At 39.5% G+C, this 15,001-nt stretch overlaps 1 protein-coding gene across 4 annotated transcripts in view; it reads right to left on the reverse strand.

Annotated features, from left to right (window-relative positions):
• Positions 1 to 15,001, reverse strand: part of LOC129639088 (fibrous sheath-interacting protein 2-like) — a 72,144-nt gene that overhangs the window by 18,231 nt on the left and 38,912 nt on the right. For all 4 annotated transcript variants that reach the window (XM_055563979.1, XM_055563978.1, XM_055563980.1 and 1 more), the window contains 3 exons: positions 14,565 to 14,625; positions 9,980 to 10,016; positions 5,250 to 5,283 (listed from right to left, as the gene is read on the reverse strand). In XM_055563979.1, the coding sequence (XP_055419954.1) occupies positions 5,250 to 5,283; positions 9,980 to 10,016; positions 14,565 to 14,625 (132 nt within the window). The remainder of the gene's footprint in view (positions 1 to 5,249; positions 5,284 to 9,979; positions 10,017 to 14,564; positions 14,626 to 15,001) is intronic.

Genomic DNA, 15,001 nt, shown 5'->3' on the forward strand with positions numbered 1-15,001 from the left:
TTCTGGATAGCACCCAAAACAATTTTTACCACTTTAGTTGTGAAAGTACTAAGGTGAGATCGAAATGAAGATTTCTTGTCAGGAGCAGGCTTTGAATGGGCAGCATGGCTTTCTGGTTTGAAGCAGGTTTGTAATTTTGGACAAATAAATGAGTTCAACTTCTTAAAAATTGTGCTAATGGTTTTATCATTAAGGTTATCTACAGATTCTGATGTTGAGCCACTTGTTCCAGATTCTACCCAGGAAAGTTTTGTAGGGTCCACGCTAAGTGCAGATAAAATTTTCATCTTCCTTTTACTGTCAAACCATATTTGTAATAACTCTTTGTTTGGTACATCAGCATTATCTAGAGGAGTTTGATGTACTGATGAAGAATGTTCGATAATATGACAAGAAGTTACGTGAAGTATTTTTAATATAGCATCTACAGTATCTTGAGATACCGTATGGATTTCTGACACAGAGGACATCTGGTCCATCCATTCTTGATGTGATGGATCCTGTGGTTCTCTTGAGGTAAGAAGTGAAGCCTCTCTACCATCTTCATAATCTGAGCGATCAGATGGCCCAGAAGATAGATCTTTGAGCATCTTTGCTAAAATACTCTTAATTATATATCTTCTGAGGCTTTTTGTATTTGATATGTTTCATCTTGACTGAAAAGCAAAATGTCTTTATTCCAACTTGGCTTGTCCTTTAAAGGGTCCTTATTAAAAGCTGGAAAGTCAGTATTTAATCCCTGATCGTGAAATGCTCCTTTGCGTCCATAAGCAGGCTTTGTAGGTAAGTTCATATTTCTTCTGCGTTTAAAATCATTGTTTTCTCCAGTTAACCAGTAGTCAGGAACCTGTTCTTGTAATTTTGCTTTTTCGTCTTTGACAGATGAAATCAATACATTTTCTACAATTCTGTCTCTTTCTTCATTTTTGTCTTCAGAATAAAGGGCCACACCAGGAACATTAACAGGTGGAAACAGGCTCCCATACCTAGGAGCACTAGCTACTCCAGTCCTGGTGAGTCTGTTCCTTTCTTCAGTGCCAGAGGGACTGCTTATTCTGGAGTGTCTGCTCTTTCGGACATCTGTTTTCACTGGTTTCTGATGCAGCTGAGCCAAGAGAGCATCAAGTAGCTGTAGGATGATCACTGTTTCTTCAGTTGCAACTAGCCTTTCATTATGAAGTCCAACTTGTATATAACCTAGTATAGTGCTGACTGCTTCCTTTATATAACCAACCAGAGAGGACTTGGAACAAATAGTTGAGACTAAATTTTGTATTTCTTCTTTGCAATCAAACTGGGAGCATCGGTCTTAGCACTGGATTTCCGTTTGCTGGCTCTTTGAAGGAACGTATACGTTGGGTCTTCTCTGTGTTGCTGATAAGCTGGGTCAGTAGTGATTTTAAGATGAGCCAATTCACTTTGCTTAGCAGATGCAAGGACCGTCAGCTTTTCTAAAATCACACGAACCATGTCCTCTGCAACATCATTCATGTTCTCCAAAGCATAAGGCAGTGAAACTTCTGAAGTTTTTTCTTTTGGAGAAATAAAATGTTCTCCACTGACTTAATCTGATTTAAAGTGAACTGATACATTTCCTGGTGAAAATTCCTCAGTACATGTTTTCTTAACTGCAGACTGTAACTTCCCAAGCACATTTTCCATAATTTCAGCAGCTGCTGAGGAAATATCAACATTGGAGAGCAAGTCTCCTTTGTCAGTGTCAGTTTGGGCAGGCAAAGGTTCGGTCGTAACAGAGGAAAGGGTGGGGATGGTCTGGGTTAGTTCAGACACCATTTCCTGAAAAACGTTTCTTAAAATCAACTCAGCTTCCTCTTTTAGATGATGTTTAAAGTTAACATAAACATTATTTAACTCCTGCATCTCATTGATAGCTTTTGCTTTTTCATCTGAAGACAGTGGGCATTCTAGGCTATCTGTTTCATCTTTACATTTCCTAGTGCCTGTTTCAATCCGTACAACAAGGTGACTATCGGATTTACAGGTTTTAAGGTTGGCGGATTCAGATATCTCATTATATTCAGGTTTGGGGGCTTTAGGTTTGTCTTCCAAGTGTTCTTTCCTGTGATATGTTGTTTCTACATCTGTTCTTTCTTTACGGGCAAGAGATGATTTTGATGGGGCCACTGGCTGCTCTATTGACCTGTCAGCTGCCTCTGTACAGGGCTCCGCCTGAACCATCTTACTTGTTTCATACAGAAATGTCTCACAGCATGAGCTGCAGCAACTCGCACTATCAGAAGAGAGGGTGGAGTTATCAGGCATTGGGCATGTAATATTTTGCAATCTTTCTTCATATTTTGTGATGGCTGGGTATAATACACTGGTCACTGCAGCCACGACCCAGGTCATGACATTTTGAATTCTACTGTTCAGTTCTTCAGAAGTTACCTGGAAGGGAGGTGAGTGGGGATAGAAGGGAAATCATGGATAAATTACTCGTTTTAGGGACAGCAACTAACTTTTAATTCCTTATATCAAACAATGCATAGTTAGAATCCAGCCATGGTGTATAAGGAGAACATAGGAAATCTATTTAGAACACCAGATTAATTTCAAGTTGGTTTATTCTCTATGGCTGTGATCTATTTTTTGAATGAGATTTCCTTTGATTCAAAATCTCTTGGACGCTATACTTGTGCTCCTAAATGTATACTTGTATCATCCCCTAGATTGCCTAATTGTTGAATATTTATTGTGCAGTGTAGCACCCTTAAAGCTGTCTGTCCATTTTATCTTTATTTCAAAAATCTGAACGTATGCCTAGCATATACTTGAGCTCACTGTTGGTGAAATTTAAATGTTAATAAAGTAGTACACCCATTGAAAAATAAAGCAGAAAAAAAAAATCCCTTGGAACTATATAATAGTTTATTACTGAGGGTAAATGGCTTCTTGGTTAGAAAAGATAGCCAAGCTCATAGAAAACAAATTCTCTAGCAAGAGGTAAGACTATGTTATGATCCAAGCGATACCTAAAAAAACCAGATTGCCTCTAACAAACTATTTCATGAAACAAATCTGCAGTTCAAACATGTATGTGCCTTTGTGGACAGAGTCTCCTTTTAGGCATCTGTTTAGCTAGGAGATGAGGGTGAAAAATAAAGCCTCACTGTGGAGAGGTCAGCCTGTGGGCTCCCTGGCTGGTCTGTTGCTGCCTTTCTCGGTCAATTGACTGTGTTGATTTGCATATGCAAATCACCACAGCTACTTGTTTAAGTTTAATCAATGGGCAACAATTAGCACTGATGATTTAAGGGAAATGAACAGGCTTAGGTCCAATAAAAGATTATCAGTGCAAACTGTCTTAGATTGGGAGGCAGAGGTCAGCTCAAGAAACAAATACATTAATTTCAGAAGGAAAAAAGGCTGAGCCCGAACTTGGCTCAAACAGCCAGAAGGTGGAGCACTTGAGGGAAGCTGGGGTCTCTTTCAGTAAGTGCTGAAGTAGAAACCCAGGGCCTGGACTTGAACAGCCATTTCCTCATGTTTAATTGTGTTTATTGTTACAGCTTAGACAGGGGACCAGGGGCAGATGACAAGTGCACCTGCCAGACTCTATAACTGTTTGTGTACGTTTACTTATTGCAGATATATTTGGGGGTCATAAAAATCCTTTTGCCTATAATAAAATAGCATTCTTTTTAAAGTTGTTACTATCCTCAAGACAGCCAGACCAAGCATGTGTACCTTCCACAGGAACTGTTTCTCAACGCTGTGGCTACAAGCCAGTGGCAGCAAAGGCTGGATGCCTGGCATTTTAGCTGTGCATTGTTTGATATCCTGGCATTTGGGCACCGGATTCCCTATCATGTGGTTGTTAATTCACAATTATCTCTGAAGTTAGCCTCAGATTGTTCAAGGTTAGGCCAACATTCAGAGAAAAGTTAACACCTTGCTGAATGTAGCATATTCTCTCCTGACCAGTTAGAGAAGGTTTGGAGGACACCTCCAGGAAAAGTCGTGTTATTAGAATCCTTCCCAAATCTCTTAATGTATGTTTTATTGTGATAAAATGCACATAACATAAAATTGACCGTTTTAAATTATACAGTTGAGCAGCATTAAGCACATTCACAGTGTTATGCAAACATTACTACTATCTAGTTCTTGTAAAGCACTTTTTTTCACCTACCGTGCAGACCAGAAAATGGCTACTGAGTTTGAAGAACATATTAATAATTTGAAATGACAGCATACGGTTGAAAAACACTTGTTTTACATAAACATGACCTAAATCAGACACTTCTAAGAATCACATTTAAACATTAATAAATAAGCTACTCACCTTCTTGGTCTAAATTGATTGAAATCTGTTCCAATACATATGAGCTAAGCATTTCAATACATATTATTTTCTTGTTACCAGAGATAATGTACAGTAAGTAGATCTACATTATTACTCTTAGGGTAGCTGAGAAGCATGTCCAACTTTGACATATAAAATTGGGACATTTGTCAAGTTTTTAATGAAGTGAAATGTGATAAGTAGAATCTGATTTTTAGCTCATTTTCACTATACTAGTAAACCAAGAAATATCTTCCTGGTGCCAGTATGTCTCAGCCTTTGTGTTTGTTGGACGGTCTATGAAACTCTCACGTACGTGTGAAAAAGTATGTGAATGTGCTACTCCCCTGAACCCCTTTCTAGTTCATGTTTCTTCTAGCCCCAAAGTTGGGGCTTATCAGACTTACCTTATGCTCTTCACCTGGTCCAAGTTGCAGCTCTCTTGAGACCCCCTTCTTCTGATGGAGTAGCCATCCTAAGATTCTTCTTGCTCCCAGGAGAATTACAAGATAGATCTAGGCATCTTGGTTCACTTACCTGAGGGGCAGGGTGCTCAGCCCTTCAGCCAGATCTGCAAGGGTCTGCAAAGGCATTTCCTGTAATGCCTTCCCATTATGGAGTGAGTGTGTGGTATTGGATGTTTTCTTTGTGATGATTAAACCTCCCAAAGCTCCCCCAATCTACCCTCCTGAGGACCCGGGGCAAAATGGCGATAACAGTAACTTTGTACCCCGCATAGCAATAACTCTTTGAACAATAATTTCGGACCTTGGCAAAATTCAAGATTAACAGAGAGTGAAAGTCAAGGAAGAGAAAAAGGCAAAGAGGAAAACGGACTAAAATCAATAGATGATTTTGCTGGTAGTCTGATTCACAGATTTTTCTCTAATAACATATCGGAAAATATCCTTAATTGCTCTATAGTGAATTTCATCATACATACTTTCTCTTGACAGCGATTTGGATGGTAGTCTTGTCTGAAAAAGTAAAAAGAGATTGATTTTATTACTCATGGTTAATCATTTATGTAACTTTCCTCCAAATTCCTAATCATTGAATCAGATTACCTGTTTTGTGCTTGGGAGTTTTGTTTTCTCCCCAGCAATTCACAAAGAAGAATAAGCTTTATTTTTTTATCTAATCTCCCCATTTATCCTCTTATTTAGATATTGGCCCCTGGGCATAGGACATGCTCTATTACCCAGAAGAATTATTACGCAGAATAATTGCGGCATAAACAGTAGAATAATAGGTGCTGTATAAACTAACACTTGATGTTGCCACTCTTGACCCACCTTAGCCATGTTTGTTCTGTAGTGAGTTGAGAAGAGCATGGGGTTGGAAAGACAAGGGATGGGCTAGTTCTTTCCACTTGACCTGCCTGATCAGAGCTTTCTGATAATTCACTTTCTACTCACCCCCTCAAAATTCCTAATCTCCTCTCCTCACCCTGCAGTAGAAGATCTATGTATGATTACTGACAAGGACATTAAAATAATGGGTTTCGGATGACATGCAAAGCCAAATTAGATGGAGCCCCTTTCTAGGTATCACAATATTCTCTTCTATGCTCTAATCAGGATTATTTATTCTGATCTACTACATGGAACCAAAATTATATTTTATTAAATTGTAGCAAGAGAACAACAAAATCATGTAGATTATAGGATAACACAAAGTTAAAAAAAAAAAAACAAAGCCTAAGTCTGATTTACTTTCATATTTTACTGCCTCCATGGACCCCTTGCCATAACCTCTTGACCCTCTTAAAGGAAACATGGTGCTCTATTTTCATTTTTACTTGGCCTGCCCTTATGTTATCAAATTTACTTTTTTCTACCAAGGCCTAACAATCCAATATTGAGACATACAGTCAGACTGTGAAATGACAACTTTAACACTAGTAGGAAAAGGTCTCAGCTAGGGTTAGGCAGCAATAGCCCATCCTAGGAGTAATACCTTTTTGCAATATGGAACCTAGAACATGAATGCTCACCATCAGTGACATAGTTCCTATCCTTTGGCTTCACTAATTTTTCTGAGACCCAGTTTCTCAGGCCATCTCCAGCACAATTTCCTCTTTGTAGATCCTCTGCAATCTAACGCACCCAGATTCTTTTTTTCCTGCTCTCCCTAACCTCATACCATAGGCAGCAAGTGGAGTCCTATGTATGTTTCTACCTGTCTCCAGACTTTCTGTCCCAAAGGCATACTTTAAGATAAAAGGAAACAGCAAAGACCTAAGAACAAAACTAACCATATAGATTTAAAAAACCTTATATAAGACCACTAGCAACTAGTTGTAATATTGGATACAAATCTGCAGTTTGCCGCGAATTATCAGTTTCTCATTGGAGTCAATTGAGCAGAAACACGCAAATAAACTCACTGTTATGTGGGAAAGTTCCACCACAATTCTAGGAGTGCCATGATATTACATCTACTTTTCTCTAGTCTTCAGTGTTTTTCCCTGATAGGTTGATACTACTAAAGTGTCAAAGGTTTAGGTTCGTTTGTACTGCCAACTCTACTTCTTAAAGAGGGCAGTGATATTAATGACACTTAGTTTAGAAGCCCCAAACATAAGGCCCAGTTTTTCACAGTTTAATTTTCCATGTTATAAAACTATAAACATAACCTTTCTGTTCCTAACCTTTTCCGCCATACAACCTTACTTTAGTCCAGAAAATAACTGGCCAACCACCCCTTGAAGATTAATGTAACAAGACTACATTTTAGTCCGTCTGCCTAATCCTTCTGAATATCTAAGTTTTAATCTAATTGTAATTGGTGAGCCTCTATTGGTACCTCAGGCCCCTAGCTTGGGATGATGCCTGATACCTCCTGATCATACATACGTGTGGTCCATTCTATCACCAAATCTGTTGAATTATTACTACTGTTTACCCCCCATCACTATCTTATCACATTGGCATCCTCTTGTCCTGATTTTTTTGGTTCCTAATTCTATTTTATTAAGCTCACCTGACTGCCTCTTGAGAAACCTGTATGCAGGTCAGGAAGCAACAGTTAGACCTGGACATGGAACAGCAGACTGGTTCCAAATAGGAAGAGGAATATATCAAGGCTGTATATTGTCACCCTGCTTATTTAACTTATATTCAGAGTACATCATGCAAAATGCTGGGCTGGATGAAGCACAAGATGGAATCAAGATTGCCGGGAGAAATATCAATAACCTCAGATATGCAGATGACACCACCCTTATGGCAGAAAGTGAAGAAGAACTAAAGAGCCTCTTGATGAAAGTGAAAGAGGAGAGTGAAAAAATTGGGTTAAACCTCAACATTCAGAAAACTAAGATCATGGCATCCAGTCCCATCACTTCATGGCAAATAGATGGGGAAAACAGTGGAAACAATGGCAGACTTTATTTTTGGGGGCTCCAAAATGACTGCAGATGGTGGCTGCAGCCATGAAATTAAAAGACACTTGCTCCTTGGAGGGAAAGTAATGACCAACCTAGACAGCATATTCAAAAGCAGAGATATTACTTTGCCAAAAAAGGCCCGTCTAGTCAAGGCTATGGTTTTTCCAGTGGTCATGTATGGATGTGAGAGTTGGACTATAAAGAAAGCTGAGTGCCGAAGAATTGATGCTTTTGAACTGTGGCGTTGGAGAAGACTCTTGAGAGTCCCTTGGGCTGCAAGGAGATCCAACCAGTCCGTCCTAAAGGAGATCAGTCCTGGGTGTTCATTGGAAGGACTGATGTTGAAGCTGAAACTCCAGTACTTTGGCCACCTGATGCGAGGAGCTGACTCATTTGAAAAGCCCCTGATGTTGGGAAAGATTGAGGGCAGGAGGAGAAGGGGATGACAGAGGCTGAGATGGTTAGATGGCATCAACGACTCGATGGACATGGGTTGGGTGGACTCCGGGAGTTGGTGGTGGACAGGGAGGCCTGGCGTGCTGCAATTCATGGGGTCGCAAAGAGTCAGACATGACTGAGCGACTGAACTGAACTGAACTGAAGTTTACTGTGTATGTCTTTATGTTAGCATTAGAAAAAACAGAGAACTAAGGAGGTGGAGGAAGAGAAGAGAGATGAGGTATGTGATGGAATAGACATAATGCACCCACACTTGAGTCTCAGGGAGCAAGGAGCTGCAACAGATCAAGAGGACTAAGCCAGAGGCCTTGAACCTGTGTTCTTTCCTGTAAGGTAAAGAGGTGTGGCATGGGTGCAATGGGCAGAGCCATACCAGATGGTATTCTAGCTGTGTTTTCTTGTGTTCTGGCTTGGAATTGTCCTGCTGCTGCTGCTGCTAAGTTGCCTCAGTCGTGTCCGACTCTGTGCGACCCCACAGACGGCAGCCCACCAGGCTCCCCCATCCCTGGGATTCTCCAGGCAAGAATACTGGAGTGGGTTGCCATTTCCTTCTCTAATGCATGAAAGTGAAAAGTGAAAGTGAAGTCGCTCAGTCATGTCCGACTCTTCGAGACCCCATGGACTGCAGCCTACCAGGCTCCTCTGTCCATGGGATTTGCCAGGCAAGAGTACTGGAGTGGGGTGCCATTGCCTTCTCCATTGTGTTCTGGCTTGGAATTGTCCTAGGCTCAGATAAAGGTGTCTTAACTTGTGTATTTGTGAGGAATGAGATAGCAGCTCTGGGTCATGTGCATAGCTCTTCATCTTAGCTGATTTTTATAATAAAGGGCTATCCAGAACATTTGCTGTTGAAAAGACTGAAGTGATTCTGTAGTTCTGTAGTCTAGGATGATAGTGGGGACAGGAAGAAGAGGCAGGCAGGAATTAACACTCTATAATGCACACATTCTCTCACCTTTATTTCTTGAAACTACCTTGATACTGAGCTAGTCAGTTTCTTTCCTTCAGCATCCTTGTACCCCATGAGCCCTCTGTAAATGAAACTGACTGCAATTACTCCTACCTCAAAATCCTTTTCTAAGAAGCCTGGTCTGAACATCAACACCATTTACCATCATACACTACTTCCCTTTACCTAACCAATTCATCAAAGTTTGGGATTTATAAAAATTATCCTGAACCTAATTTGGTTTGTTGAGGGTTTATAAAAGATGATAGGTATGTACGTTCCATCAGGAGGTATTTTATATGCATGAATTATTATTCAAGTTTGAGGGGAACAGGACATCAGCAGAATGGGTGGCCATCAATGTTTGAGAGCTGAAAGGCCCCAGGCCAAAAGAAAACTTCTCCACTGGCCTTTATTTTAGATCATGAGAGATTGACTTACTTTGGATGAAAATGCAAATATCCTCAGGGAGTAACAGATTACGTCATTAATACTATACGGTAAACTAATTTATCATCATTTGAAAACCAATAACCTCAAATGGTACAAGTAATGCATTTTTGAGTGGGGACGGGGGAAAAGAACAGATCTAGATCCTAGAAGGAGTAATGCTACGTGAAAGGGGAGTCAAAGTATTGCCTATGAGGAGAGCCCAGGACTAAAGTGAGATCAGAAGAGGAACTGGAAGAGCATGAATGATTAACTTTGCCTACTTTACAATTTTAGCTTAGTCCTGAGAGGTTGCAAAAGGTGAGACTTTTACTACAGACAAGTAAAACTACAAGAGTAGAGGATTCAAGCAGCACTCTTGTGTAATTATTTAAATATTAATTTAAAATAACACATTCCTTTATTAGCTTTCTTAGATACTTACCTAATGGGTGAGTCATGAATGAAGGAGACTCCGGGAGCTGCAGATGAATTTTTAGAGAGAAAAAGAAAATCACTATTTGTTGGTATCCTTCACAGGCTACTTATAAAATTGTAATTAAGGCTGTGGTTTTTCCAGTGGTCATGTATGGATGTGACAGTTGGACTGTGAAGAAAGCTGAGTGCCAAAGAATTGATGGTTTTGAACTGTGGTGTTGGAGAAGACTCTTGAGAGTCCCTTGGCCTGCAAGGAGATCCAACCAGACCATCCTGAAGGAGATCAGCCCTGGGATTTCTTTGGAAGGAATGATGCTAAAGCTGAAATTCCAGTACTTTGGCCACCTCATGTGAAGAGTTGACTCATTGGAAAAGACTCTGATGCTGGGAGGGATTGGGGGCAGGAGGAGAAGGGGACGACAGAGGATGAGATGGCTGGATGGCATCACTGACTCGATGGACGTGAGTCTGAGTGAACTCCGGGAGTTGGTGGTGGACAGGGAGGCCTGGCGTGCTGCAATTCATGGGGTCGCAAAGAGTTGAACACGACTGAGCGACTGAACTGAACTGAACTGAATAGGTCTTTTTAAAAAAAAAAAAAAAACTTTTATTTATTTATTTGGCTGTGCTGGGTCTTAGTTGCAGCCTCAGGATCTTCCATCTTCATTGTGGCATATGGGACTTTTTTACATGTTTCTTTTTTTTTTTTTTTTTTACTTTTTTACTATGTTACAGCATGTGGGATCTCCTTCCTTGATCAGGGATTGAACCTGGACCTCCTGCATTAGGAGCTCGGAGTCTTACCCACTGGACCTCCAGGGAAGTCCCTTAATAGGTCTTTCATTTCCTGCTGTCAACACTCTTTTTAAATCCTCCAGGGACTACCAGACAGGCATCAAGTACCTTAAAATTTGGGGTGACTGCCTACCTCATCAGCCTCATCTGTGGTCACCATTCTACATATATTCTCTGCTCCAGAAGTACTGAACAACACACAGTTCCTCTGCCTTCACTATTTCCCTTGTAACTCAGGTCCCTTTTTAAAACTTTCCATCCTTTAGGACTCATTCAGCTTGTGTCACCTCCTTCAGAGAGCCTTCCTTTATATCTGCCCAGATAGACAGGCGTTCTCTGTCAAGCTCCTGAAGCGCCCTATACATCCCTCTGTTATAGGACTTACTATGCTGTATTGTACTAGTTTACAGTGCCTGGCATATAGTAAGCACTCAAGAACATTTACTTGTTCAATTAATTCTTTAATATACGTGTTGGCTCAATGTTCATTCATTAGTCTTCCTGTCATTAATCTCTTCCCACTTAAATACTAACATGCTTTGTATGCCGTCTAGCAAAGTTCGCAAGTGGATTTTAGTAACTATTTCTGGATAATGATACTAAAGCAAGTCTTCATGTAGAATATGTCCATAGGAATACTGGGATGGTGTATGTCAGTTATGCACGTGTGTGCGTGCTAAGTCGCTTCAGTCATGTCCAACTCTGTGCAACCCTATGGACTGTAGCCCACCAGGCTCCTCTGTCCATGGGATTCTCCAGGCAAGAATACTGGAGTGGGTTGCCATGCCCTTCTCCAGGGGGTCTTCCCAATTCAAGGACTGAACCTGTGTCCCCTGCATTGCAGGCTGATTCTTTACCTCTGAGCCATTGAGGAAGGCCATCAGTCATGCATATACATGACTAAACAGTCTTAGACAAACAGAATACTTTGAATAATAAAAAGTAATGTTACCAATTAAAAGTCAGTTCATAGTCAGGGTGAATAGCTATTGTTCTCCCAATAAATATAACATGTATTTTGAATAATCAATGAATTCCAATGATCTGCATCAAAGTTAACTTCAATTCTGTGTACTTTCTTAAGTGTCTTTGTGTGTGAGTGTATGTTTGAGTGTGTACAGTTTTGAAAGGAAGGAGCTGGAATTAATAGTGCACATACCTGAAAAAATAAGTGTGAAGATAATACTGTTGTGGTGTTTTTAAAATACGTCTACAAATTCTCTGATAATACTCTCTCCAAGTGGTGGAGGCTAATTCTTTTCCCCCTTGAGTGCGGGTTGTACTTAGAGACTTGCTTCCAATGAATAGAGTGGAAGTGATGAGTGGAAGTGAGAGTGTGCTGAGACTAGGCTATAAAATATAGTGTGGCTTCTGCCCCTCTCTCTTGGACCACCCACTCTGGGAGAAGCCAGATGCCATATCATGAGGATATTCAGAGATGTATGCAGATGCCCACATGGTGAGGAACTGAGACCTCCCGCCAACAGCCATGTGAGTAAGCCACCTTGGAAGTGACTTCTTCAGTCCCAATCAAGACTTTAGATGACTGAAGCAGCCCTGGATGACATCTTGACTGTAACCTCATGAGAGCCCCTGAATCAGAACCATCCAGCTAAGTTGTTTCTGTATTCCTAACCACAGAAACTGTGAGATAATGTTTTTTTAAGCTGCCAGGTTTTAGGGTGATTTGTTATTCAGCAAATAGTAGACCAAAAAATTAGAAAAGACATATAACAGTTGAATAATATAATCAATAAGTAGAATTTAAAATTCATTTAGAGCCTTACAGCCTTTAAATAGAGAATATATATTTTTTGTATATCTATGGAATACTTTCAAAATATCAATCACATATTTGGCCACAAAGAAAATGTCAACAACTTCAATGTGTTGAATATTTACAGGCTACATTCTCTGAATCTAACTTTAAAAATGTGACTGAAAATATGAATTTCTTGATAATTAAGAAACATACTTAAGGATAACTCTTAGATCAAAGATGGAATAAAGAGGAGAAAGTATAACCTACCTTAAAAAGAACAGGTATATCAAACCTATGGGAACGGCTTTCATTATTTCCCATAGGTTTTGACATAAGGCGTTCCTTTCATTTCTTCTCCCATGCATCCCAGACCAATACCTATAACTGCCTCCTTGACTGCTCCACTTAGATGTCCCATTTGGATGCCCTCAGGCACCTCAAACTCAATATATTCAAAGCTGAACTAAATATTTGTCTTCCAAACTTGTTCGTCTTTCTGTATTGCCTATCTATTGAATGGCACCACAATCCATTAAGTTGCCTGTACTAGAAATATGGGCGTTGTCTTCAATTCATTCTTCTCCCACATTCAATCAGTAGCCAGATCTCATCCATTTGCCTTTCTTAGTCTGAGTCAAATCTGTGCCCAGCTCTTCATCTTTACTGCCACTGACTTTGTTCAGGACTCATTTCTAGCTTTGACTATTATAATAGCCTCTTAATTGTAATAAGGGGCAGTGTGGTATTGTGGTTAGGATTGGTTGAGTAAGATAGACCTGGCTTTTAAAACCTTGGCTTTGCCACATGTTATGTGAAATCTTGGGCATGATAATTTACAACTCTGAGACTTAGTTTATTCATGTGTAAAATGGTAGGTAAAACAGTTTTGTTGTTCAGAGGGTTAAATGAGAGAATACGGTTTAGCGTAGAACCTGCACATAGTGAGTGCTCAATATGCTATTATTTTTATTGTCTCATTGTCTCAAGTCTCCTCACCTCTAATTCTGCTTTCCTTTTTTAGAAAAGGCAAATTCTTTCTTTCTTTTTTGGGTCATTTTTTGAAGTATAATTAATTTACAATGTTGTGTTAGTCTCAGGTGTACAACAAAATAATTCAGTTCTATATATATTATATATTATATATATATATATATACATACACATCCCTTTTCAGATTCTTTTCCATTATAGGTTATTACAAGATATTGAATATAGTTCCCCATGCTATGCAGTAGGTCCTTGTTGTATATCTACTTCATATATAGTAGTGTGTACCTGTTAATCCCAAACTCCTAATTTACTCATCCCCCCAAGCCCACTTTCCCCTTTGGTAACCAGAAGTTCCTTTTCTATCTCTGTGGGTAGAAAAGGCAAATTCTGACCATATTAGGTTCCTGTCAATATTCTTCAATAGTTGTACTTTGATAATAGGATAAAAGGTAGATCTCCTGGCACAGCTTACCAGAATCTTAATGATCAACCGATATCTACCAGTCAAGCTTCATCTTCTGTAATTCTCTGACTTGAACTTTTACCTAAAACAATTCTGAAAAAAAATCTGCATTTCCACAAACCCACTAGGCTCTAATGTATATATCTTGGTAAATGTATTCCTTTCTCCTGGAAGTTCTCTTTCCATTAGTCTGCTTAGAAAATTCTTTCTCTTTTTTTTTTCTTATAAATTTATTTTAATTGGAGGCTAATTACTTTACAATATTGTATTGGTTTTGCCATACATCAACATCTCGTCCTTCATGTCTGAGCTCGTGTGGCATCTTCTGTAGAAGCTTCCTTGTCTCCCCTATGCTTCCAGTGGACTTTGTATTTGCCTCCTTTATTGCACTTATTATATTATGTTGTGATTACTGGCATGACTGTTTTATACCACACTGTAAAATCCAGGGTAGGAACCATGGCTTCTCTACTTTGTTCAATAATTAGTATAGTGCATGGCGTGTAGCAAAAGCTTAGTAAATGTTAGTTGAATGTATTAATGCATTGCATGATTTCCTTAACAGCTGTTGATAATGTTTACCTGGCTCATAGTTTAAGCTTGATTTCTTGGCCTTTTCCCCATTCAAATCAGCACGTGTCACCTATACATGCCACAAGAAAAATGAAAACAAAAAAAATCCTTAAAGGAGTTTTCAAAGAATTTGAGCATCACCTATGTCTCACAGAAATTTAATAAAATGATTTTAGAAATCTATTTATCATAAATATTTATGTTTTATTTGGTTTCCATTTCTTACATAATTCAAAGGCTTACAGAGTTCCTAGTATGCTAAAATTAATTAACTGAAGAGTGCACTGACCAGCATGGAAGGTAATCAGTTGAATAGCTAAAAACAATATGTGTGGGTTTTAAAGAAAGTTAAGCACAGGGGGAATGCTGTGAGGGAGCTGGAAGGCAGAGAGCAGTTTTTCTGCATATGTGCGATGGGGCTCTCTCAGTTGGCCAGGAGCTCCACC

Source organism: Bubalus kerabau, chromosome X, assembly GCF_029407905.1.
Source record: "Bubalus kerabau isolate K-KA32 ecotype Philippines breed swamp buffalo chromosome X, PCC_UOA_SB_1v2, whole genome shotgun sequence".
Lineage (NCBI taxonomy): Eukaryota > Metazoa > Chordata > Mammalia > Artiodactyla > Bovidae > Bubalus > Bubalus kerabau.